Source organism: Erythrolamprus reginae, chromosome 2 (assembly GCF_031021105.1).
Source record: "Erythrolamprus reginae isolate rEryReg1 chromosome 2, rEryReg1.hap1, whole genome shotgun sequence".
Lineage (NCBI taxonomy): Eukaryota > Metazoa > Chordata > Lepidosauria > Squamata > Dipsadidae > Erythrolamprus > Erythrolamprus reginae.
Window position 1 is genome coordinate 206,223,797 of NC_091951.1, and position 27,082 is coordinate 206,250,878.

General features: G+C 41.0%; 1 protein-coding gene across 1 annotated transcript; it reads left to right on the top strand.

Annotated features, from left to right (window-relative positions):
* Positions 1–5,634: 5,634 nt before the first annotated feature.
* LOC139161839 (intercellular adhesion molecule 3-like) lies at positions 5,635–27,082 on the top strand. Its single transcript, XM_070741472.1, has 7 exons — positions 5,635–5,833; positions 12,243–12,509; positions 14,201–14,518; positions 15,612–15,890; positions 21,823–22,098; positions 23,573–23,815; positions 26,167–27,082. The coding sequence occupies exons 1-7, from the start codon at positions 5,782–5,784 to the stop codon at positions 26,355–26,357; spliced, it is 1,626 nt and encodes a 541-aa protein (XP_070597573.1). The 5' UTR covers positions 5,635–5,781; the 3' UTR covers positions 26,358–27,082.

The window sequence follows — 27,082 nt, forward strand, 5'->3', positions numbered from 1 at the left end:
CAAAACAAGCTGTTCTTAGTTTGCCATTGTGGCTTTTCACCTTCAAAACTTTCCCCACTCTCCTTGGCTGGGCTATCAAGATATTTCTAAGTAAGAGCATTTGAAAAAGCCAGAGAAAGCATGCAACTGCACAGGTGAATTCCACCACCGCTTCTTGATTTTGTTGAGGAGATCCTACTCTGAGCCCTACTTCATGGTCATCTGGGAGGAGAAAGTGCCTTTTGGAAGAAAGTTTCATTTTTTGTAGTGTATGCTTAAGCACTTGGAATAACTGGACAGCCTTCTTCGGGGATGCTTTAATTTGCATCCTGGCACTGAGCAGGGGTAGAACAGTAGTTCTGAATTGTTTGCATGCATGCTGCAGATGGGACTTAGAAGTAAACCGAGAGTACCCATATGCAACTCATCTTCATTGCTAACTCACTGAAACTTCAAGCCCTCAAATGAGTGTTTAATGACAAATATTTATTTATTTATTTATTTAATTGGATTTGTATGCCGCCCCTCTCCGAGGACTCGAGATGGCTCACAGCATGTACAAAAACAGAACAATAATATAAATCCAATTAATAATACATTATGTATGTTGTGTGTGTTTTTTTAAATTATGGGTTTTTTAGTTTTTAAATATTAGATTTGTATTTTACATTGTGTTTGCTATTGCTGTGAGTCTACGGAGAGGGGCGGCATAAAAATTAAATAAATAAATAAATAAATAAATCCCATTAAATTATAATTAAAAGAAAACCTATCAAACTAATAATTCATCAATCATTCATTGGTCAGGGGGAAGATCTAAAAATATGACTAGAGAATGCCTGTCAACATTTAAATGTGTTTTGTATAACAGAGGGATAGAATCAGGATCACGTGAAGTATTAATACCACTTTATAAGGCCTTGGTAAGGCCACAATTAGAATACTGCATTCAGCTTTGGTCACCACGATGCAAAAAGGATGTTGAGACTCTAGAAAAAGTGCAGAAAAGAGCAACAAAGATTATTGGGGATTGCAGGCTAAAACATATGAAGAATGGTTGCAAGAACTGGGCATGACAAGTTTAATGAAAAGAAGGACTAGGGGAGACATGACAGCAGTGTTCCAGTATCTCAGGGGTTGCCACAAAGAAGAAGGAGTCAACCTATTCCCCAAAGCACCTGAGGGTAGAACAAGAAGCAATGGGTGGAATCTAAACAAGGAGAGAAGTAACTTAGAACTAAGGAGAAATTTTCTGACAGTCAGAACAGTTAATCAGTGGAACAGCTTGCCTCCAGCGGTTGTAAATGCTCCAACACTGGAAGTTTTTTATGAAGATGTTGGATAACTATCTGTCTGAAGTAGTGTAGGGATTCCTGCCTAAGCAGGAGGTTGGACTAGAAGACCTCCAAGGTCCCTTCCAGCTCTGTTGTTATTATTATTGTATTGTTATTTAGGGGTGGTATTCAGCCAGTTTAGTTCACACGAACTGGTTCTTATGATTTTGTGCAATTGGAGACCCAGTAAAATTGACCACTGGATGGACCCGTCCTACCCTACCCCACCTCACCCTATACAGTATATTATCTTTCCTTCACCACACGGTCCAGCTAATCTCTGTGCCTTGCCCATTCTGCTCACCAAAGGTAAGCATGCCACCCTCTCACTGTTCACCTCTACCATGGAGAACAGAGATGGAGCGAAGCAGGGCCCAAAAGTTGCTTGGTCAACCCTCACCATGTGGTGGAACCTGTCCGTGTACAAAAGCTGTGTGCATGTGTGTGTATGCGCACACATTCACATTTTCAGTGAACCCGGTTGTTGAATGGGTTGAATCCCACCACGGTAATACTTATCTCTTGGGGGACGGGAGGAAACTTTTTGGTTTCTATAATGCTGTGACCCAGTCCTTGAAAGAACGACTAGTGGACCTTAAGATACAGAAGGCTGAGAACCGCTGACACTAGAATTCTTTTGTGAGAAATAGGAAATGCAATCATGTGTTGGAAGGACTCTTCCCTGCAGAAAGAAATATGTTTGTGGAAAAGAAAAGATGTTTGTGCAAAAGAATAAATTAATGAAAGTGAGATGCCTTGAAGCAGCAAGCAGGAACAGAGTGACCTTTTGGCCATTAATTTCAGCTTGGAGAATGAAAGGGACATGATTATATGAGCACATATGTCCGGCCCATAAAAGTGTGTGACTGTCCCTTCCTTCCTTCCTTCCTTTTTTACCATGCCCTTGAAGTTTTTAAATTCTTAAATGCCAAGCCTTGGGAGGGCGAAGGAAGCCATGGGAAAGTGGATGGAACATACTGGCCCCCCAGTGGTGGGCCCAGGAACGGTGCCCAGGCCTTCAAACTAAACTCTACCTCAGACTGGAGGTTGACAAATGGAATGGAAACGTACAGTGAAATCTCTCCGCTCCCTCACAAGCTTTTCTCTCAATGGTGACAAAAGTAAGGTTCTAATTCAGGCAACAAAACCCAAATCATGGGTATAAAATAGGTGATACTTAGGTCAATAGCAGTGACTGAGAGAGGGATCTCGAAGTCCTAGTGGACAATCGCTTAAATATGAACCAGCAGTGTGCTGCATCACTGGAGGCTTTTAAGAAGAGACTTTTAAGATGTGTCACGTGCTGGCCCCATCCCCACCTGGTTTAGCAAAGGGGGGGGGGGGGAATCCTAATAAATCATGTGATGCCACCATGATGGCGTGAGTTTGAGACCCCTGGTATAGGGTTTCCTGATTGAGCAGAGCGTTGAACTAGAAAACCTCCAAGGTCACCTCTAGCTCTGTTAGTCTCTAGGTCAGTGATGGCAAACCTTTTTTCTCTCAGGTGCCGAAAGAGGGTGCACGTGTTATGGGCCCACACCCATGAGGAGGGTGAAAACAGTTACCCCCTCGGAGGCCCTCTGGAGGTCTGTTTCCCAACTTCTGTGGGCCCAGTAGGCTCGTATTTCGCCCTCCCCAGGCTGCAAAGGCTTCCCTGGAACCAAGGGATGGTAAATTCGGCCACCTCCATCCCCACAGAGGCTCTCTGGAAGACAAAAACACCCTCCCAGAGCTTCTGTGCAAGGCAAAAATTGGCTGACTGGCACACACATGCACGTTGGAGCTGAGCTAGGGCAATGGCTCACATGCCAGCAGATATGGCTCCATGTGCCACCTGTGGCACCCATGCCATAGGTTCACAATCACTGATCTAGGCTTAGGCCTTGTCTTATGTACCCTTAACCTTGTAATCTGTTATCTAATATATGATGAAAATAAAAACAAACTGGATATTTGAAAAGAACTACTGCAAGTTTCCTGAAAAAGAAAACAAAGGCAGGGGGGAAAAAACGATTTTGGAGACACAACTGGACCAGGTTGTATTGGCAAACAGAGTAATTGTGAACCTTTGGCCATAATGTCATTATTTGTAAGGGTGGTTTGTACAGTTAGTTAGCTGTTAGTTTGGCCCTTATGAGCTAAATCCATTGGATTCTCATGCAGTCCGAACCCCAGTAAAATTTGGAAAAGGCCCCTTGCTTTTGACTGAATAGACCAGTCAAAACTGAGGTGCATCCAATTGCTCTGACTTGTTCAGACTAAATCTCTCATTCTTTACCACAACCACGTCATGAGATCAAATAAATCTAAATGCATTTGAGGATGGCTTTAGGGACCTGGCTCGTTAGGATGGAAACATTTTTGGGTATGGGAGGAGAATGGTCCAATTACTGTACTCTTGAGGAGTAAAATACTGGGGGCAAACTGAAACAGGAAATGCTTTTTTGATTATCAGTCATGCACATTGATTTAAAATATAAAATATATTTTATATATTTATATATTATATATTTAGCTTTACTAGATAAGTGGTCAAAGCAATGGAAACTGCAGTTTAATGTTTCCAAATGTAAAATAATGCACTTGGGCAAAAGGAATCCTTGATCTGAGTATTGTATTGGCAGTTCTGTGTTAGCAAAAACTTCAGAAGAGAAGGATTTAGGGGTAGTGCAAAACAAGTAGAAAGCTTGGCTGCATAGCTAGAGGTATAACAAGCAGGAAGGGGGAGATTGTGATCCCGCTGTATAGAGCGCTGGTGAGACCACATTTGGAATACCGTGTTCAGTTCTGGAGACTTCATCTACAAAAAGATATTGATAAAGTTGAACGGGTTCAAAGACGGGCTACAAAAATTGTGGAAGGTCTTAAGCATAAAACTTATCAGGAAAGACTTAATGAATTCAATCTGTATAGTCTGAAGGACAGAAGGGAAAGGGGGGACATGATCAAAACATTTAAATATGTTAAAGGGTTAAATAAGGTTCAGGAGGGAAGTGTTTTTAATAGGAAAGTGTACACAAGAACAAGGGGGCACAATCTGAGGTTAGTTGGGGGAAAGATTAGAAGTAACGTGAGAAAATATTATTTTACTGAAAGAGTAGCAGATGTTTGGAACAAACTTCCAGCAGATGTGGTCGGTAAATCCACGGTAACTGAATTTAAACATGCCTGGGATAAACGTATATCCATCGTAAGATAAAATACAGGAAATATTATAAGGGCAGAGTAGATGGACCATGAGGTCTTTTTCTACTGTCAATCTTCTATGTTTCTATGTTTCTATAAAGCAGGTGTCTTAAGCCATAAAAGAGCAACATTAGATCTATTTATAGAATATTAAAGTACATTATACACAAACATACACACATACACACACTAGCACTCTCACACAGTGCATCCCAAAAAGGTATTACAGTATGTCCTTTTTCTTAATTGATAAGATGGAGATGGTTAGCATGGGAAAACAAAAAGTGAAACCATCAAGAACCACCAAAGGAAATCCGTTAGCATTTGAATTAATATTAGATCTCAGTATTTACATATTGAAACTATGGGTATTTTTATAGGTAAGGGGGTAAAAAGGCTATGATCACTTGACATACAAAATGATATGAATAATGGAGGCTGGTAGTGAAAGGTTTAGAATGGTTGACCAAGAAAGGATATTGAAAGAGTCAATTAGATTCCAATAATGTATATTCTCTCTCATATGTATTGTATATTGGACAAAGAATAAATAAATAAAAATAAAATAAATAAATAAATTGGGGGGGGGGGAGGTAATTTCTCAGGTGGGAAAATGTAGAAATCTCAGACACAGAGACATGATTTTTGAACAATGCTTTGTCCGATTGGAAATATCTCTCTGAGATGAGCAGAGCTGCCTCATGTTTAAAAGCTCTGTCTTCTTTGGACTTGCAGCTTATTTTTTTTTATAACAAAATTCTTGTGTATAAAATTACAATGATTGACTTAGCCTACAGATAGATCAAATAAGCAAGCAGGTGAGCACATGGTTGCTAGTTTAACCTTTTGCTCTTAGCTAGAAAAATAGAGCTGAATAAGTAACTTCTACCCTCGATATCCATAGAACAGGTAAACGTTAGACTTAATTAGGACAGGAGAATGAGATGCTTTATTGACAATATAGGTTTTCGGTGTCATTGGCAATAATTGACAATAATCTACAACGAACTAAGGCTGTCAGGGCCGGAAAAGTGTGCTCAGTGAGCCTCTATGGGGAGGAAGCAAGTTATTTCCTGAAGCTGCAATACCGTTAACACAGCTTGCCAGAAGTAGTCGATAACTGCGTTCCCAGAAACTACTTGCAGTTTTGATTGTAGGAGCTCACTTCGTTTCTGTTCCTTGCTTTCTCATTCTGTTTGGGCTGATCCAGACTTTGGCTGGCTTCTCTCAGGGGCAGGAATTGATCCAGACCACAGCCAACCCAAGAGACTGGAAGTGCAACATGCAGAAATTTATCTTCTTATTTGCTGTAGGAACCTGGGCTGTTATTCACGGTAAGAAAGGAAACCTCCATGTTTCTCCTACTGGTTTGGTGCCTCTCTGAGATTAATCAGATCCATTGATTTTCCCCCATCTCACAACAATTCTCCCTTTCATTCTGGATTTCTGCACCCTGGGGGGTGGGGGGGTGGCAACAGAGGGTCTCATAATAAAGGAACATGGCTCCATCCCCAACATTAGTGATCATCTGAGGGGTTCAAAAAGCACATTAAAAAGCTGTCATTCTCTCAGATATCAAGGGCCAACACACGAAAAAGAGACAAATGTTTGGAAGGAGTCAGTGGTAGGTTACTCTCAGTTCAGCCCAGTTCTGTGAACTGGTAGCAGCAACAACAAGAGGCACTAGTAGCAACGGGATTTAGGACCCACTACTGGAAAGATCCTGATAAAATGTAATTTTAGTAGGAAGTGGGAATGAGATTAATGTCCATCTTGCACATTCCGTGGAAGGGGCTTGAGGTTCTTTTATACACAACAGCAAACCCTGACCAGATTTGCTGCCATGTCACGCTAACCCTAGAGACTATGATTTGAATATGGAGGCTAGTAGGCAGAGATCCAGAGCAGCAACTTTTTAATAAGTTAATTTGATCAGAGATTCTATATGGTGGAAAAATATTGCAACAGGCATGTTTTTGAGCATGCTTGGGCTCTGTCTATCTGACTTTGATTCGCCAAACACTTATACATATCAGTATGGAGGACCATTAAAAGGTTAAAAACAATTTATATCTCTTTCACAAAATGGCACGCCTAAGTAGCCAGTCCTTAGAAAAAATAAGACTGGTGGTATCAGAAGCCAGCAAAGCATGTACAGTATTTCTCTTTTCACTATCTGCCTGCCCTAAGTGTAGTTATATAGTTTAAGGTCTATGATAGCAGACCCAAATCTTTACCTCCCTCTCGGTCTCCCTCCTATAATACATCTATGTGTGTGTGTATAAATAATTAAAACAACAAAAAATGGAATGCAAGAAAAAAAAGAAAAGCAATGACAAGAGAAGAAAACATAGTTATGCCTTCTACCTTTTGTTCCATCAAGTAATTGTCATCTTATTCTCTTCTCCATTTTCTTTTGACTCTTTTTATTTATTTATTTATTTACTTATTTATTTATTTGCTTATTTATTTATTTACTTATTTGTTTATTTACTTATTTGTTTGTTTTGTCAAGTACATATTGGAGGTATGTAAAGATATAATAATATTTATATACATGATACTAGTAAAAAGAAAAATAAGAAAAAAATATTAGATATAATAAACCATTAAACCAGAAATCGTTCTTTCAGTCTTTTTCTCTTTGAGCAAAAATTCCATATAATCTTTCCACTCAAATCATTTTCTTTAAGCTTTTGAGGACTACAGTATAAATCAAGGACTTGCCATACAGCACCAACACATAATCCCCAATTTCTCCAGATAATGCCTTTAATGAACCCCAGGCTAGGACGATATGTTATGGAACAATGGCTTATTGGTATTAGTAAGAAAGAAGCCTGATTGATTGGGGCTGTGTTGTTGTTGTTATTATTATTATTATTATTATTATTATTATTATTATTATTATTATTATTGCATTTGTAATCCTTCCATGCTGTTATTTGAAACTGACGCCATTTTGGAAAACGTGAGAAAGAAACATGTTTTCTGAAGGGATTGACTGGAAAATTAAAATTGAAGCAGACGGGAAGAAATTGTCTTGTAAGAAATCTCCATGGAATATTTCCTGTATTGTTGATTATAGTCATCTTTATTCTTATTACCATTTTTCTTAACATTTGATTGATCTTCAGAAAGCAAGTGAATAAAAGTGAAACTCCACTTACAGTAGTATGATCTGTACTTTACTTCCTAATTAAGTTGTGTCTGCTTTAAGAATGCTATCAAAATTCTGATCAAGCCCAACTGGGCACGAACTGAAAGGGAAAACATTGGAAACTGCTTTGTGATGAAGTGCAGCTGGGCACTGACCAGGGGTAGGCTACTGCCCGGGCGGGAGGGATGCAGTGGGGTAACGAAAATGGAGCTTCACCCCAATTTGTACTGAAAGATATTGAAAGAAAATGCAGGGTGTCCTGCATAAACCACGCCCACAGTTTGGTAGTAAAAGTTTTGGTAGCCCTTCACTGGCACATAGACTTTTTGTTTATTTAGGCTAGAGGTCTTCAAATGATTTTTGGACTTCATCTCCATAAGTTGGACTCGTGGACTTCAACTCTTAGAATTCTCTAGCTAGCATAGCTGGCTGGAAAATTCTGGGAGTTGAAGTCCACAAGTCTTAAAGTTGCCAAGTTTTGGGGACCCCTATATTAGATGGAAGAAGAAGAAGCTCATATGCTGCAATGTCCTGTCTATCAAAAACTACTTCAGCTTCAACCACAACAACACAAGAGCACACAACAGATTCAAGCTTAATATTAACCGCTCCAAACTTGACTGTAAAAAATACGACTTTAGTAATCGGTTTGTCGAAGCGTGGAACTCATTACCAGACTCTGTAGTATCATCCCCTAACCCCCAACATTTTACCCTTAGACTATCCACGGTTGACCTCTCCAGATTCCTAAGAGGTCAGTAAGGGGCGTACATAAGTGCACTAGAGTGCCTTCCATCCTCTATCCTATAGTCTCTCCTATATCTCGGATTTCTTCTCTACTAAATCCTCTATAACCTTCATTGTGTATTATTGTGTATTGTACAAGATAAATAAATAAAAATAAATAAATAAAGCTGGCAGGGCTTTATTTTTATAAAATATCTGAAATACAGAGGCTACCAATTCCATATGGGTTATCCCATAGGGCTAATCCCATATGTTCCAGGGGCTGATAAAACATATTGGCAATGTCACCGATTTTATATAGCAGTGATGGCAAACCTTTTTTTCTTCAGGTGCCAAAAGATCATGGGGGTGTGCTATTGCACATGTGCGAGTGCCCACACCCATAATTCAATGCCTGGGGAGGGCGAAAACAGCTTCCCCACCCCCTGGAGGCCCTCTGGGGGGCAGAAATGGCCTTTTCCCCAACTTCTGGTGGGCCCAGTAGGGTCATGTTTGGTCCTCCCCAGGCTCCAAAGGCTTCCCTGGAGCCGGGGAAGAGTAAAAACATCTTTCCCCATCCCCCTGGAGGCTCTCCGGAAGCCAAAAGTGCGAGCCAAAAATCAAATGGCCAGCACACATATGGATGTTGGAGCTGAGCTAGGGCAATGGCATTAGGTGTTCAATCAAAACACTTGACTATATATCAGAAGGTTCAGGGAGATTTATTAAAATTTAAAATTATCTATGTATTTGCTGGTTGTACATAAATTTTATAACATTCTAAACATTAATAATTAATTTCATTATAATTGGTTTATTTTGCTCCTGAAGAAGAAATTATTTTACTTTGCTACAAATGTTTCATACAAGAAGCATTCATTTCTCATGTTTTTCTTCCTGTCCTCAATAAATTTGTTACAATTTTTAAAAAGATACTCTGTATCCAAAGAATACAATTGGTTCAAAGTTAGAACAATTAATCAGTGGAACAGCTTGCCTCCAGAAGTTTTAAATGCTTCAACATTGGAAGTATTAAACTGCGGCCCTCGGGACAATAGTTTGCGGCCCCCACCTCAAAATCAAAGTTTAATGTTAGTGCGGCCCGAGTTTGATACGAATGGCACTTTTCAGTGTTGTGTGCGGAGCTTAATGTACTTACCAATCATGGTGGGGTATATTGCTCTCGGAAGCGGGACATCAGTCGTGCTTATTGCGAACATGCGCCATTACCCCGGGCTCAGAAGCAGAGGTGGAAATTGCTACTCAGCAGGACAGAAAAAAAGCGGAAAAGACGCATCGGCTAAAGTTTAGCCGCTAAACACTGAAACAGTGACTCCAAGTGGAATTATATATTATATAGCCCCAAACATGTCTTTTTCAAAGCCTGCAGTGAAGAGAAAGGTTGGTGATGAGCACAGACAATTTCAGGAAAAGTGGGAAGTGCAATATTTCTTTGCTGAGCACAGAGTTTGCAAAGGATCCCCAGCTCCACACTGGTCAGTTCTTAAAAGCTGGAACCCTGATGAAAGTGATGTGTGATGCACCTGAGGTTTTCCCAGCCGAAGAGGCCATGTTTGATCTACAGTTTGCAGGGAAACCTCTGACCTTCACCACCACTGTGGTGGGGGGCTTGGCAAGCGCCCAGGCTGTGATAACCTCTTCCTCATCTGGAGTTTATAGGTTGATCTGCATAGTCTCTCTGAGGCCAGTGACCAAAACAGTGAGAAAGACAATTATTGTGTTTGGTGAGTCTCATATCTGTAACTACTAACACAGAGAGATTTAGAAGAGTTCATTTCCACTATTTTAATTTATGACTTATTATGAAAAACAAAACATCAGTTTAAAAAAATCAGATAGTTTAAATAGCTGAAGTGAGTCCTCTTTGAAATGAACGGAATTGAAGAAATAAAAAATTTATCACAGCTGTATTTTCATTGAGACTGGAGAACAACTACAAATCAAATTAAGTACATACAGAGTTTGGATTTTGTACAATTGGAGATCCAGTAAAATTGACCACTGTCTGGACCCGCCCCACCCATCCCACTCTATATATATTATCTTTCCTTCATGGTCCAGCTAATCTGTTATTCAAAATCAATAACATTACCATGATTAGATGGTCAAAAATTAAAATGCTTGCATAGCTCATTTAACCTGAGCATACAAAACCTGCACTGCATATCAGACATTAACTTTGCACTCAGTTTTCTTCTTTCCTCATCTCTATCTCAGCAATTAAGTAGATAAGCTTGGCAGTAACATAAAAACATTCCACAGGTCATTCTAAAACTAATAACTAATCAGGGCTAGCCAGGAGTCATAAAAAGCAAGTAATAAATCACACATAATAGCTTACGATCCAGAGCAAGTCCAGGACATGACCATCTTTAGATTGCAAGATTGAACAAATTCAGCTTCTCTTCCGTTTTACCCCTGGATGTGAGGTAATTGATTAATTAATTACTCACACTAATATCTCCTCCCTCTTTCTTCTAAGCGTCCCTCCATCTATCATCTCCCCCATTTGAGTCATCCAAACTCATGTGTATGTCATTAGCTCCATGGTCTTCACTAACATTGCTAACTGTTGATAGAACAAGGAAATTTACTATCTCTAAATTCCACTCATCCTCCGAATCTGAACATTCCTCAAGCTGCAAGGGAGTATACACAACAATTTCCAGCTTTTTTTTTGCTTCCACAAATACACAGAAGCAAAAAAAGCCAGAAACCAGCAAAAATCAAGTAAGTACCTCTGCCACCTGCCCTTCCACGAGCAGCGGCTCTGCTGCTAGTGACCCAAGTGCTCCGCTGCCTGCCACCTGCCTTACCTTTAGCTCTGGTGCTTGCGCGACAGCTTCTTCCTTGCTGCACTGAGAAGATGGCATGTGGCACGGTGGGGAGGCCGGGCAGCCCCGAGCTCCAGCTGCACGTCCTGCTCTGTTCTCTCCTGCTCCACAGGCACAGCACTGGTTTTTCCAAAGGCCACTACTTGCTCAGGGTGCCATCACCATGCCGAGAAATGCCTGTGGTGCAGAAGAGCAGAGAGCAGGCCATGCAGCAGGAGCTCGGGCAGGCCGCTTTTGCTGCTGGTCCTAGCTGCAACTCTAGGTGCCACAGCGAGATTCAGGTGCTGTGCAAGAGCAGCAGCCAAAATCTAGCATTGACGTCCTTCTGGCAGAAGATTTGGGCAAAAATTGCCACTTTTTTTCCTTCTGTGCATGCACAGAAACAAAAAACCCAGTAATTATTACCAGAATCGTGCCAGTTGCATTTGCATGACGCATGCATACCTGGTGGTAATGGAGCTACGCTATGCGCTCCATTTCCGCTACTGGAACGGCGTTCCTACCGTTCTGGGCCCACGCCCATCCCTGACCTCACCCCATTCCTAAGAGGTCTGTAAGGGGCATACATAAGTGTACCAGCATGCCTACTGTCCCTGTCTTACTGTCTTATTGTCCAAATTTACCTGTACCTACGGTACTTTGCTTTTGTTTATGTTTATACCAATACCTGCTATCTTGTACATGTTTTGACAAATAAATAAATAAAATAAATAAATAAAATAAAACTTAAGACACTGGCCAGATGAATACCTGGTAGATTGATCCCCCCCCCATTTTCCTCTCCCAAAACTAAGGTGTGTCTTATACTCCAAAAAATGGTAAATGATAGTTGAATTTATTTCCAAATAAGGATTTTAAGTTTGCAAGTTTCTCCCTATTTAAGGTCCATGTCTGAAGTAGAGACATATTCGGTTTTCTATTATTCAGTATTAATTTCTAACTTTTCCTCTACTCACCTGTTTCAGTTCATTTTTGTACCAGCTGTCTCTGTTTTGATTTCAGGTACTCCAGAAGAAGATTATGTGGAAATTTGGCCACCAAATCCTGTGGTGGAATTTGGAGGTTCTCTTGACCTGAATTGCACAAGCAATTGTGCAATTGAAAATATTGGCATTGAGTCTGCCTATACAAAACGCACCATAGAAAATGGAACCAATTGGAAAGTCTTTCGTCTCAGCAATATAGACAATTGGGCAGCTAGCCCTATGTGCTATGCTGTCTGTAAGAATGGAACGAAGAAATCTCCAAAGGCAAACATCCTTATTTATAGTAAGTCACTTGCTGGATTGTGTCAATTATGCTCTAGTGTTACCCAAACTGGAGAAGTTTAATATGGTTGGACTTCAGCCTCCAGAATTCTCCAATCAATGTGGTCTTTACTAAGAATTCTAGGAAGTGAAGTCCAATCATCTCAAAGTTACGCAGGCTGGGAACTATAGCTCCTTGATTTTGTGTGGGAATAGGATGGCTGCCATCCTTCCAGAACCTGGCTCAGATTCAGGAGAAACTCAGGAAAGAATGCAGTTGCATCAAGAAGCAGAGTGTCAAACACAGAGGGCAAAAATTTACCTGCAGAAACTAATCAGCCAAATGTAGTGAGTGGCGATGGATCTGGTGCTTGGCTTCCTGTTTCATCAATAGAAAGAGACTTCAAAAAAGGCTTCTGGTTTTAGCTAGATAAATGGCAAAATAATTGGAAGGAATATGCAGATTCAAAGGTCACCTTACTCATATATATACAAATATACAATGTCTAGAGTCCCTCTTTGCAGGAGTTAGGCAGTTTAGAAATGGGGAATATAAATAAAAGGTAACAATTTTCCCTGTCCAGTTGTATCTGACACAAGGGAGCAGGGTTTATCTCCATTTCTTGGCCAAAGGAGCCAGCATTGCCTAAAGAGATTTCCATGGTCATGTGGCCAGCATGACTATACTCCAAGGTGCACAAAATGCTGTTATCATACCACCAAAGTGGTATCTATTAATCTACTTGCATTTGCATGCTTTCAAATTGCTATAGGAGAAATATAAATAAATAAATAAACAAACAATTCAAAATCAATCCTTTCCCTGAAACAAATTACCCCCACCCTCCTGCAGCAAAAGTGAAACTGTGAATTATGAGATTATAGAAATATTTTGGTGAGGATCACCTACATTAATGTCTAGCAATAATGCAGGCAAAATATGGAAATAATTATCTAACTAGGGCAAGTAAATAGAAATAGATCTTTCAGATGATAAGAGACAAGATATTTCTTTTGGGAAAGCTAAGGCATGCCATCCACTTCCCCATAGAGGTGTATAGATATTTAAGTTTGACTTAGAATGTACAGGAAAATATACACTTAGAGAGAATTTTATTGCATAGAATAAATAACAGAAGAGCCGTGTCATTGCTTTTCTGTATTTCTAGCATATGCTAATCAAACAAAATTGATTTAGAACATTTTATTTTATTTCAGAATGTCCAGCGAGTATTGAACTGGATTCGGTACCAGAAATAGAAGTGGGCAAACACTTGATATGCTGGGTTTTTTATGTAGCCCCCATCCGGGAGCTTTATTCGTTAAGTGAATCACTGCAATTCTTAAATTAGTAGAACGGTTGTTAAGTGAACCTGGCTTTCCCTATTGATTTTACTTGTCCGAAAGATCACATGATTTTGCAACCCTCATAAATATGAGTCAGTTGTCAATCATCCAAATGTAAATCCCGTGACCATGGGGATGCTTGCAAAAGTCGTAAGTGCCAAAAATGGTCGTAAGTGCCATAATTTTGAACGATCAATAAATCAACTGTTCCATGTCGAGGACTACCTGCATTCTATCCCAGATGTGCTTTAGGAAAAAAAATTCCTCAACCGCAATGGAATTAAGTCCAGAGAAACTATGATTTTACTCATTGTCCCCTCTCCTCTAAACATTGAAGATGTTTGGCTATATCTTATTCTGTTACAGAATCTCCACAGAAGATTGAGCTGGATCCAGTACCAGAAATGGAAGTGGGAAAGCAGTACAATTTGACATGCCAGGTTTCTGATGTAGCCCCCATCCAGGACCTCACTGTGACCTTGCTGAAAGGGGAAGAGCAACTTCTGGTAAAAACCTTTAAGGAGCAGACTGAGCCTGAAGCCACTGATGTTGTGGTGAAGCATAGCATGATAGCTGAGAAAGATGACTACAACAAAACAATCACCTGCCAAACATTTATAGATCTGAGACCAAGAGGACCACTTCTGAAAAACACTTCCCATAGCATATCAATACGGACTTTTGGTGAGATTCCATCCATTGCTCCAGTTCTGATTTAGACATACTGTACTTCACCCTGTGGCTAGATAATATTAATTCTCCACAGGAGGGGTTGGTCTACCTATTCCACCATTTTAATTTTTTTTTACATAGCTTTGATGTCCCCTACAGTTTATTTTATTTTATGTATTATTTTGTCCAATACACAATACACATTGAAGAGAATAGACATGTAGTAATACAATATATATAAAGAAAAGGATAGAAGAAAAGATATCAAAATGGAGAAGATATATGAAAGGAAGAAAAGATAAAGGAGATAAAGGAGAGACAATTGGACAGGGGACGGAAGGCACACCAGTGCACTTATGCATGCCCCTTACTGACCTCTTAGAAACCTGGAGAGGTCAATCGTGGATAGTCTAAGGGAAAATGTTGGAGGTTAAGTGTTGTTACTACTGAGTCTGGTAATGAGTTCTACGCTTCGACAACTCGATTGCTGAGGTCAATAGTGGTTAATATTAAGTTTGAATCTGTTGCGTGCTCTTGTGTTGTTGCGATTGAAGCTGAAGTAGTCATTGACAGGTAGAATGTTGCAGCATATGGTCTTGTAGGCAATACTTAGATCATGTTTAAGGCATCATAATTCTAAGCTTTCTAGACCCAGGATTATAAGTTTAGTTTTGTAGGGTATTCTGTTTCAAGTGGAGGAGTGAAGGGCTCTTTGGAAATGTCTTTGGACATTTTCGAGGATGTTAATGTCCAAGATGTAGTATGGGTTCCAAGCAGATGAGCTGTATTCAAGGATGGGTCTGGAAAAAGTTTTGTAGACTCTGGTTAGTAGTGTGAGATTGCTGGAGCAGAAGCTGCGTAGGATCAGGTTAACAACTCTAGAAGCCTTTTTGGCGATATTGTTGCAATGGGCTTTGGCACTTAGGTCATTTGATATTAGTATTCCAAGGTCTTTTACTGAGTGGGGGTTGGCTGTGAGATTTTGTTTATTTTGTTTATTTATTTGTTTGTTTATTTATTTATTTTGTTTATCTGTTTGTTTATACTATTGTGGGTGTGATTTCTTTTGAAATAACTAACATGATTTCTCTTATTTCGTGGGCAGAGTTTGCAAAGACTCCCCAGCTCCACGCTGGTCCGTTCTTAGAAGCTGGGACCCTGATGAAAGTGACGTGTGATGCACCTGAGGTTTTCCCAGCCGAAGAGGCCGTGTTTGATCTGCGGTTTGCAGGGAAACCTCTGACCTTCAACACCACTGTGATGGGGGCCTTGGCAAGTGCCCAGGCTGTGATAGCCTCTTCCTCAGTTGGAGATCATAGGTTGATCTGCACAGTCTTTCTGGGGCCAGTGACCAAAACAGTGGAAAAGATGGTGACTGTGTTTGGTGAGTCTCATATCTGTAACTACTAACACAGAGAGATTTAGAAGAGTTCTTTTCCACTATTGTAAGTTATGACTCATTATGAAAAACAAAACATGAGTTTAAAAAAATTGGATACCGGTACTTTAAATAGCTGAAGTGAGTCCTCTTTGTAATTTATTTATTTATTTATTGGATTTGTATGCTGCCCCTCTCCGTAGACTCGGGGCGGCTAACAACAATGATAAAAACAGCATGTAACAATCATGTAATGAACGGAATTGAAGAAATAAGAAATTTATCCCAGCTGTATTTTCATTGAGAGTGGAGAACAACTATTAAAGGGTGAACCAAACCAATATTCCTAATCAAATTAAGTACATACAGAGTTTGGATCTAATGTAAACCTGTTGTGGTTGGCCCTCGGCCAGCTCCTGCCACAAGGACTGTGGGGATGGATGTGGGTGAATCTTCGCAATGTCAGAGGCCAGTGTTACATAAACCACTGGAAAGAATGAAGCATGGAACAGAATGCCAGGGTTTGGGGAAATTGATTGCAGATAACTGAGAAACAGCTTCCAGCTTTTCTCACATTGCCAGCCGACTGTGCCCCTGCATTTCATAAAGATGTGGAACCTTCAACCTTGGTTTTACAGTTTACATTTACATAAATATGGCAATGTAGCAGAGCCAATATTTAAATATGTTTCTCTGTGTATTTGTTAAAAAAAAAAACACTCCTAGTTATAACCTATAATCTATATCAGTGATTTTCAACCTTTTTTGAGCCGCGGCACATTTTTTACATTTACAAAACCATGGGGCACATGGGGGGGGGCGCTAAAAAAATATTGGACAAAAAGATTCTCTCTCTTCCTCCCTTTTGCTCTATTTCTCTTTCCCTCTTTCTATCCCTTCCTCTTTTTTTCTCTTTCTCCATCCCTCTTTCTTTTTCTCTTCCTTCTTTCCTCTTTTTTGCTCTTTCTCTCTCCCTCCCTCCCTACCTCTATGTCTTTCTCTCTCCCACCTTCCCTCCCTCTCTTTCTCTCTCTCTCTCTTGCTTTCTTTCTCTCTCTCTCTCTCTCTCTTGCTTGCTTTCTCTCTTGTTCTCTTTCTTTCTTTCTTTCTTTCTTTCTTTCTTTCTCTCTCTCTTGTTTTCTTTCTCTGAGCTTCGCGGCACACCTGACCATGTCTCGCGGCACACTAGTGTGCCACGGCACACTGGTTGAAAAACACTGATCTATATTATAGCTTCTTATTTTTAAGTTTTAAATCAGCTTTAGTGACATTTATTCATAGGATGAAAGTAGTAAATGAAGTAAATATAATCACTTATTTGCTGGTCTGTTTCAGATTATTGTATTGGATGTTGATAGATTAAAAAAGAGTTTAGAGGGATCAGTGGCTTAACTAAATATATAACAGAAAAGAAGAAGTGGAAAAAAATTGTCATTCTAACCTTGTTTGCTTCTTCTCAATATTTGTGAACCATTCATTCATACATATGTTCTTCTAAAATACAGTCCTGAACCGAAGCTACAATTTTGACTCATAAGAAAAATCCTGTGATGTATGTTGGGCTGAGAAAAGAGTGAAGAGACAAAGTCACCTAGTAAACTTCTATATCTAGGGTGTCTTTGATCATGAGTCTCTCTTGTCCTGGTCCATTATTGTAATCATTCTGTTTATATTTATTGACTGAAAGAAAGAAAACAAGGATCCAATTCGGGTTGGTCACTGGGATTAGAGGTTTAGTCTTCCACATTGCATTGGACGGGGAACACTCGAACACAGGAGCTGGATGAAAATGGGTCACTATATTGAATTAAAGAAAGAGACCTGCAGAGGGAACTAAATGGGGCGGAATTCCTGAACACAACATACCTGGGCAACTAATGGGTGTAACTCCTTGCTTGGTAAGGGTGAAGCGTGACACGCCTTCATCCAAACGTGAAAGCCACGCCCAGCGTGTGGGAGGGCTCAACCCCCATGACCCGAAACAGGAAATGACATGGATGAGCCCCAAGCGCTCCTCCTTCACACTGCTCCGTCCGGGGAGGAAGCATGAGTTGTGTGATGAAGGAACCCATCATCTTTCAAAAGATGCCCAAGGGAGAACACACAGTTGCTACTGACACTCTTTCCGCCCCATTTCTGCCAAATAGAGACCAATAATAAAATAAATTTCAAATCAACTTATCTACAAACCGATACACTCCTAACCCCTTAAACCTCACACCTGACCAGGGTGCAAAAGGCGAAAAAAACAATCTGAAATGAAACTACTAGATTGCAAAAAATTCCTTCTCGGCCCCCACGGGCGACCTCTGAAAGACACCCTGGATAGAGCGGAGGGTGGGTGGGTGATCGATTGGGAGATGAGCAGGGAGCAAAAGGAGAGAGGATGAGAAGGGCAGGCCCTGAAATAGGCCTGCAAACCATGCCCCTCTCTCCTGGCAGCCCTTGCGAGCCAATTACTGCTCAAGGGCGCTCCCGCACTTCCCAAAGAAAGCTGGGAGGCAGTGTTATCGCCCCTCCCAGCTGCCAGGAATGTCAAGCCAGTGGCAATTTCACCTGGCCGGCCCAAAATAGCATATGTGCTGCATTAGCAGCACATGGGTGCGCCCGTGCTGTGCGCGAGTGCGCCCGGCTGGGAGACTGTATTCTTGCCCCTCCCCACCACTGCAAATGTCGGCCCGGCGAGATTCACCCGGCCTCTCAATTTTCAGACTTGTGCTGAGCCCTTCTTTAAGCAACTACTCTCTAGCAGAGTCTGTGCTTTGGGCTATTCTCTGTGGAGTATGTATATGGAGCTTGGTTGTGTGTGGATTTTTTGTTGCTAATTGGAGTGTTGATAACTGGCTATTAAGTCATTGGTTGTTGTTTTCTTGTGCTGCCAATTCCTCATCTCCTATATACTTGATAAGCTGGTGGTAAATCAACACTCCTGTTCCTTGTGGAGGGACTCAGTTTCCCAGGCTTCTATCAGTTCCCTGGCTGTTTTTATATACCTGTTTGTCCAACATCTTAGCAGTTGCAAAATTGAATGTATGTCCATGTTCATTGCAATGTGAGGCTACCAATGAGTTTGGGTCCTCTCGTTAGACCACTTTCTCGTGTGCTTGCAATCTGATGGTTAGCTTCCTCCCCATCTGTTTTACATAGTCAAAGGGGCAATACATGAAGGGGATCCACTAGATTACATAGGAAGCATACATCTGCCACCTCCAACCAATCTTTCCAATGCATAATTTGTCTTTGTGTGGTAGCCTCTAGGCAGTGTGTGATGCCCACTTGCAGAACTCAAAAGCTGCATTCTATTGCTTCTGAAATATTATTGGTATATTAGTTACAAGACATCTGTGCAACCCAGTGGGGAGAGAAAGGAAGAAACAAGATACAAGGCCAACTACATGGCACACCCTGACATAGATCAAAAACATTTCGGAAGCAGTAGAACACAGCTTCCAAGATCACACACTCAAAAAACACACATGCTAGAGAGAGGTTTTATTTATTTGTTGGTTTGTTTTATTTTGTCAAAAAATGTACAAGATGGAAGGTACTGGTATGAACATAAACAAAAGCGAAGTAGGTATAAGTAAATTTGGACAATAGGACAGTAGGACAGGGAGGGTAGGCACAACGCGTTTGGGTAGAAACCACAGAGTCAGGTAGTGCATTCCAGGCATTGATCACTGTGTTGCTGAAGTCGTATTTTCTGCAGTCAGGTTTGGGGCGGTTTATATTAAATTTGAATCGATTGTGTGCTCTTGTATTGGTGCAATTGAAGCTAAAGAAATTATTGACATTGTGGTAGATGACTTTATGAACTACATTTAGGTCAGATCAAAAGCGACGAAGGTCTAAGGTATCTAAACCCAAAATTTCAAGTCTGGTGGAATAAGATATTCTGTTGCGAGCAGAGGAGTGGAGGACTCTTCTTGTGAAATATTTTTGGACTCTCTATTGTATTGATGTTTGATATGCAAAAGCCAATATCTTATTCTGCACTTACATCAACAATCATCCCACTTTCTCCCCACTTGCACTCCCCTCCTCTCTTTATCTCTTCCTGCTACGTTCTTACTCTTTCACTCCCCCTCTATCTCTTCTCTATTCCTTCTCTTCTCCCCACTTCTACTCCCTCTTCCACCCTTATTACCTTTCCCTGAGTGTTTTTGTCCTGACTCACCTCATGATTAGCAACTGATGGTATATTCTCAAATTTTAAACAAACAATGGCTCTTCCAAACAATTCTTATTATTGTGACATTTACTTGTATAAGATTCTTTATTCCAGGTATATGTCACCAAAAAAAAGCTACCTCCAAAAAGAAAACCTAATTTTGTCTTCTGGGTTCTCCATTTATTGATTCTAATTTTTTTACTCCAACTTAGCCACTGTTGGCTTAACTTTCCAAGACAGTTGTTATTTCTTGTACCTCTTAATTTTAGGCCTATTGCTTTCTCACCTTCCTTGAACTCTTTCCTCATTGTTTGTTTTTCTTGTCCCCTATTTTGTCATAACTAAATGCATCTTAAAAATACATCAATTGATTCAAAATACATTTTGACTTATAATTTATCTCAATATCTCACACTCATACTAATTATGCATTCCAACTCCTCTTATTACTCATCAAAATGCTTATGTTGTTTCAGATCAATTAGTTGTTCAGACTTTCACACAATAACATAGCAGGAAGCAAAGTGTGGTATTTAAGGACAGCTCACAGACGATTGTTTCTTGAAGATCGAGATCATGTCTATTTTTTAGGTTTAGTAATTTTTAATAGAAGATGACAACACCCCCTCCTCTACGAGTTTCACGTTCAGACTGTGATAATGGAGTCGGGGAGGGATTGCATTTAGCCATGTTTCACAGACAAATATGATGTTGAAATTACCAGTTTTTGGTAAGAGGACTTCAGGTATTTTGTTTACGATGCTTCTTGCATTCATTAGTTTGCATTTAAGATTAGCAATAGTTGATATTGAGGAAGTAAGAGGTGTGCATACCTAGTGTTGGTTGATGTGGGCTTGGTTTTGGTTGAAGGTGGATTTGATGTTGGGCTGGTTTTGTGTGATGGGTTAGGGTTGAATGTTGAAAGGTGGATTGTGGGTCTTAGTTTTGATGCAGTTAGTGTGGTAGTCAATTTACAGGTCAGAGTGTCCTTGGTCTTGACATTTTTTAAAATTCTGTCCAGTGTTTGTGGGAGCGCATTCATTGTAGAATGGATAGGTCAGGCCATGAGCAAAGGTTTTTTTGTGGTTGGAGTCGTTTCTATTAATAGAGTTTATTTTCATTTGCTGAACTCATCTTTGCAAATGACTCTACAGAATCGTGGGGCCATCTCTATACTTAAACTTGGTGTCATCTCTGGAAACTTCAATGATATCTTTTGGGAGGATTTTTGATGCAATGATGTTGTGAACCATTGCGATATCAGGTTCGTTAGTGACATCAAGCCCAAATAGAATAGTGTTATTAGTTTTTGTTCGTGTCCAAGAGTGTCTTTGATGAGTAAGGATAAATTGCTTGGCTGGTTAATAGATGTTTGAGATTGCATATGTGGTTGAGGTAGTGTTTGTTGTGGTTGTGCATGTGGTTGACATAGTGGTAGTTGAGCTTGTGGCTGAGGTAGTGGTAGTTGAGCTTGTGGTTGAGGTAGTGGTAGTTGAGCTTGTGGTTGAGGCAGTGGTTGATCTATTGGAATATGGAATATTCCCTGAGGATGGACTCCAGCACAAATCCAAAAGCTCGGAAGACTAGTCTAAATCCCTTGTCCCAGTGATTGACCCAGATTAGATTCTGGAACATTATCTTGGGACACATATAGTCACCTTCATTCATGAAAGAAAAAAAGATTTAGAGGGCCTTCGTGCGCATTTCTTATAATTAAGTTAGCTCACCGGAGATGCATAATCACTGATCTGCTCTGTTCCCTCGCAGCTTTACCAAAACTCAACTTGCAGGTTGGCAGTTCAGAAGCTGTCGTCAATCAAACAGTGAACATTACGTGCATCGCTGATGGCACTGCTTCTCCTGGTTATCGGATGCAGATCACGAATGCTGCCGACATCTTAGCATTCGGCAACGTAGATTTCCTGCAACATGCAGTGATCGCTCAGCAAGAGGACAATGAAAGGGAATTCACCTGCAAAGTAATCCTGATCGTTGATGGAAACCACAAAGAAAGAAATATATCTCAAAATCTCACCGTTTTCTGTGAGGAGGTTATGTTTTATTCTTAGAATTTAAGAACTCTGAAAGGCTTACCAAATGTGCAGCAAATTTGCAGAACAAAAGAAGATGATGATAATAATAATAATAATAATAATTATTATTATTATTATTATTATTATTTACATTTAAAAATAACAAAAAAGACATACCTACACTTTTTTTAAAAAAAAAGACATATACTGTATACAGTGATCCCTCGATTTTCGCGATCTCGATCTTCGCGAAACGCTACACCACGGTTTTTCAAAAAATAATAAATTAAAAATACGTCCGCGGTTTTTTTTGCTATACCACGGTTTTTCCCACCTGATGACGTCATACGTCATCACCAAGAGTCACATAAATTTCACCAAGAATGGGAAAACACGTGTTGGATGGTCAAAAAAAACAAACCCCGGAACGAGCTATTATTGGGCGACGAGGGAGATGCATTTAAAAGGCTAAAAAGGAAGGGATGGAAATTACATTACTTAGCCGGTGAGAGGGGTGGATTGGGCAGGCGGGCAAGCGGCGAGCGGGCGGTAGCGGCGAGGGTGCCGGAGGCGCTGGGGGGGGCGGGGGCAGCCGGCATTCAAAGCAATCTGTCGGCTTCCGCACTTTCGTCGCTCCCCGCCTCCACCATCTGCGCATGTGCGGCCATGGGAAAAAGGCACGCATGCGCAGATGGTGTTTTTACTTCTGCACCACTATACTGCGGAAAATCGATTATCGTGAGAGGTCTTGGAACGTAACCCTCGCGATAATCGAGGGATCACTGTACAAGATTTAAACAAGTCAAAACAACCAGGGGCAGATTCCCGATTCCACTGCTACCTACTGTGCTGCGCTCGCAGCTTGGCTTCTGCTGTGGGAGCACATGCGCATCTCAGTGAGATTTTTCTTCTGCACAATCTTATGAAGGGGCACGTGCACACCTGACATTTTGGTGCGGTTTTTTGCTTCTGCTCATGTGGAGAAGCAAAAAAAATCACCAAAATCCCACACACATGCACATCCCCTCACAAGGTTTGTTTCCTGTCCATGCACAGAAGCAAAATCTGGCTGGGACATACATGTGCACCCGCAGCAGAAGCGAAGTGGCACACGCAGCTCAATTTTCGCTACTGGTGTGCCATTCTTATCTGCACTGCTAGCAACCCGATACTGAAAACAATACAATACCATATCATACAACAACACTACATAACCTCTAAGTTTATAATACATCTAAATTTACCTACAATAAATCCATGCTTATGTAATTTTTTCCATTATTATATTTACATAATCTTTTACATTAACATATTTAGTTATTATTCATTGACATAATTGTTCTATTTTAATATAGTCAAGAATCATCATATTTACACTACTAAATTAATTATTTACTGGTTTATTTTGCTTTCTGTTTTCAAGCCAATCATATAGTTTGTTCCAAATTACCAGTGGAATTGACCACATTTTCTCTCCGTTCTAGATGGTCCCCAAATGGATGATTCCAATTGTCCCCAAGAACTGATCTGGAAGGAGGGAAATACGACATCATTTAGCTGTTCATCCCTGGGAAACCCCACACCAACTGTTCAGTGCTGGAAAGATGGGAGACCTTATAACATTGGGGTACCACAGCTAGTCCAGAGAGAGCATGGTGGCATTTATCATTGTAATGCTACCAATCAGTATGGCTATGCTGTTAGAGTTGTGACCATACACGTTGAATGTAAGTTCACCTCTTGCTATAAAGAACAAGAATAACTATAGTTTGGGGGCTTATGTCACTCAATCAGGAAAAGGTTATAGAAGTTTCAGAGCCCAAGAAAAGCTTGCAGCTCAATCTGGTTCCTGGGGGCTGTAGCTTTCTGAATAGCCCCGAGCTTTCTCTCTGTGGTGTGGATGACATTCCTGTCTATGCGGCAGCTCAGAAACATATACTGTGCTTGGCCTTAAGCCCCATATTGTGCAGCTTTGACAGGAGCATTCTGACTCAGGAGAGGAGCTGATTGAGGTCATCAAAATAGGGCACGACCATGGGGATGTTCTGCAATAAGCATTCCATTATACTCTGGAACAAACCCCAAAGTGCAGCCTGTGACATTTAAAAGTTCCTCTGTGAGTCACAATGATCTGAATCTCAGTGATAGTGCCATCTACTGGCAGTTGTTGGTATGCCTAGGCCAGGTCCAATTTAGCAAACAGCCAGCTAGGGCAGTAGATGGTGCACAATCAACATGGAATAGGTGCTCTGCTGCAACGCCTTACTCAACATGCATTTATAGTTGGAGTTGATGTCGGTTATCCTCAGGCTAAATATAGTGGTATGCATGGACTGACACCAACTGATATGGTTCAGCGACATCATCACGGTAGCTATTGGTTCATGCAAACCAGTCCGAACCGTGAGGAAACCACCTCTGGTGTTTATCAGGGTTTGGTCTGACAGGGACTCAGTGGTTTTGGTGGGCTGCAGTGACTCAAGAAAAATGCTCTTTTTCAGTTATCTGTCATGACCAACAGGTCATTTGCTTCCAAGAAGCACTCGAACCTCCTCTCTTTAGCCAGATTGAAAGGCGCTTGTGGATGGAAGGCAGACATCCTCAGTGACGTTTGCTTGGCTGGTTGCTAGTGCCTGAGTAGATCGTCTTTGTTCTCCTGCTCCTAGGCCCTCATCGCCACTGTTGAGTTGTGGGAATAATGACAGGAGACCGACTTCAAAAGGAACTTCTTTACTTGGCAACTTCTCTGTACAACCAGCAACTCACAGTCTGACACCCAGCCCGTTTATAGGGAGCTGTCAGATCCATCAACCAATAGGAATTGAGTATTCTCCCACTCAAATGCCAGACCTGGGTGAAACCACATATGCAAACAGTACATGGTTAAAGTACCAGGATAAAAATCAAGAGACTGAGTTCTAATCTTGCTTTAAGCTCAAAGTCGCCTGAGTCACTTTGGGCCGTTCAGTCTTTCTCTGCCCTAGCAAGAAGGCAACAGCAAACCACTTCTGAAAATCTTGCCATGAAATCTGCAGGGATTTCTCTGTTGCCAGGAGTGAAGAATAACTTGAAGACACACAGACAAAAAAAACAATAAATAGCAAGACACATTGAGATTCAGCAGAACTTTGAAACTAAAGATAAAGAATGCTTCAAACTCAGTGATGGTAACCTATGGCACAGGTGCCACAGGTGGCATGCGGAGCCATATCTGCTGGCACACAAGCCATTGCTCTAGCTCAACTCCAACATGCATCTGTGTGCTGGCCAGCTGATTTTTGACTCGCACAGAGGCTCTGGGAGAGTGTTTTGGCTTTCAGAAAGCCTCTGGGGGGGGGGACGAAGGAGAGAATTTTCACCCTCCTTTGGCTCCAGGGAAGCCTTTGGAGCCTGGGGAGGGTGAAACATGAGCCTACTGGGCCCACCTGAAGCTGGGAAACAGATCATTTCTGGCCTCCAGAGGGCATCCAGGGGATTGGTGGAAGTTGTTTTTGCCCTCCTCAGGCATTGAATTATGGGTGTGCATGGACTAAAGTGCGGGTATGCGCTCTTTTGCCAAGAAAAAAAGTTTACTATCACTGCCCTAACTGGAGAATGCTGGGAGATGAAGTCCACACACCTTAAAGTTCCAGAAATGCAACATGTACAGTAAATACAGATTTACAGTACGCATTGCAATTTGTGTGTAATTATTGTATTTTTCACTCAGCTATGAAAGCTAGAACATTCCCTTTTCAAAACAGACATGGGGTGTATTTGTGTCTTGAAGGTATGGTTCGCATTTGTGATGAAAATGTACATTTCGGCCTGTCACATCGCACATGTGCAGAAGCTTTTGTGAATGTGGAGAGGAGTGGGGGGTGGGTTTTTTTGCAAGCTGTGGTGGCCAGAGGACTAGTTTGGGAGTGTGGACCACTAGTCATTGCTGCTGGTTTGGCGAGCAGCAGTAAATCTCTGCTATCAGTTCTAAAGAAGCGGTTCAAACAGGCAGCAACTGGCAGGAAGTCCTAATATACTTGCAGCTCTCTGGAGTGTGTAGTTATTTGATTTTCAGCTCTTTTGTCTCTTTCTTCCACAGATTACCAGCGCAATATCTTAGCAATCATCGTGGGAACAATTGCAATCGTGATTCTTATTTGCTTGGGATCTATAGTTTTTTGCTGCAGAAAAAAGAAGAAATGTAGGAAATACCATCTCTGGAAACGGCAGAAGTCACAAGCAGCAAGAGCCTCAGAGTTGATACCTTTGCCTGAATTGCACAATCAATAACTAAATGACTGCTGTAGAGAAATGTCAAGCATGCCAGCAGGGCAGGGCAGGGGTGGGTTCTATTTTTTTTTTTTACTGTTGGTTCTGTGGGAGTGGCTTATTTTGTGGGAGTGTCTTGATGGTCCTGTGACAGTGGGTATGGCTTCATGGTCATTTGACTCAGAGGACAAGACTTGGTGGTCATGTGACTGGATGGGCAAAGCCAACTCAATGTCACTCACGTCAAGGGGTGCCTCGCCTGACCCCTCCCCTCCCAGCCATTCCTTGTCACACCCAGGCTCAACATATTTATAGTTCTGTAAAAATGTTGTCCATCTTATTTCAACGTTATTATCTACATACTGTAGAAGTACTTTCTTGGACCACTGAAAGGAGGGAATGGCTCACATGCTCTGCCCAAGAATATGATAGGCAACAGGCTTTTAAGGGGCTGCCAGAAAGAAGGGAGGGCAATGTATTTTCCAAAGCACCAGAAGCAATGGATGGAAACTAAACAAAGAGAGAAGCAACCTAAAACTAATGAGAAATTTCCTGACAGTAAGAACCAATATAGGTGCAGAAATATTTCAGTCATAATTTCACATATAATAACAACCATCAGTATAAATCAACCTGCATATTGTTCAAAACAGTGATTAGTATTATGGCTGATGTGTCTTGTTATGGAATAGCATATTAAGCTGGACTTATTCAACCTGATGTACAAAATAAACATGCACATATTA

Coding starts and splice junctions, on each gene's coding strand:
- LOC139161839 (XM_070741472.1), top strand. CDS start 5,782: ATGCAGAAATTTATCTTCTTATTTGCTGTAGGAACCTGGGCTGTTATT. Junction 12,510..14,200: donor GGCAAACATCCTTATTTATA/GTAAGTCACTTG, acceptor ATTCTGTTACAG/AATCTCCACAGAAGATTGAG. Junction 23,816..26,166: donor TGTGACCATACACGTTGAAT/GTAAGTTCACCT, acceptor TTTCTTCCACAG/ATTACCAGCGCAATATCTTA.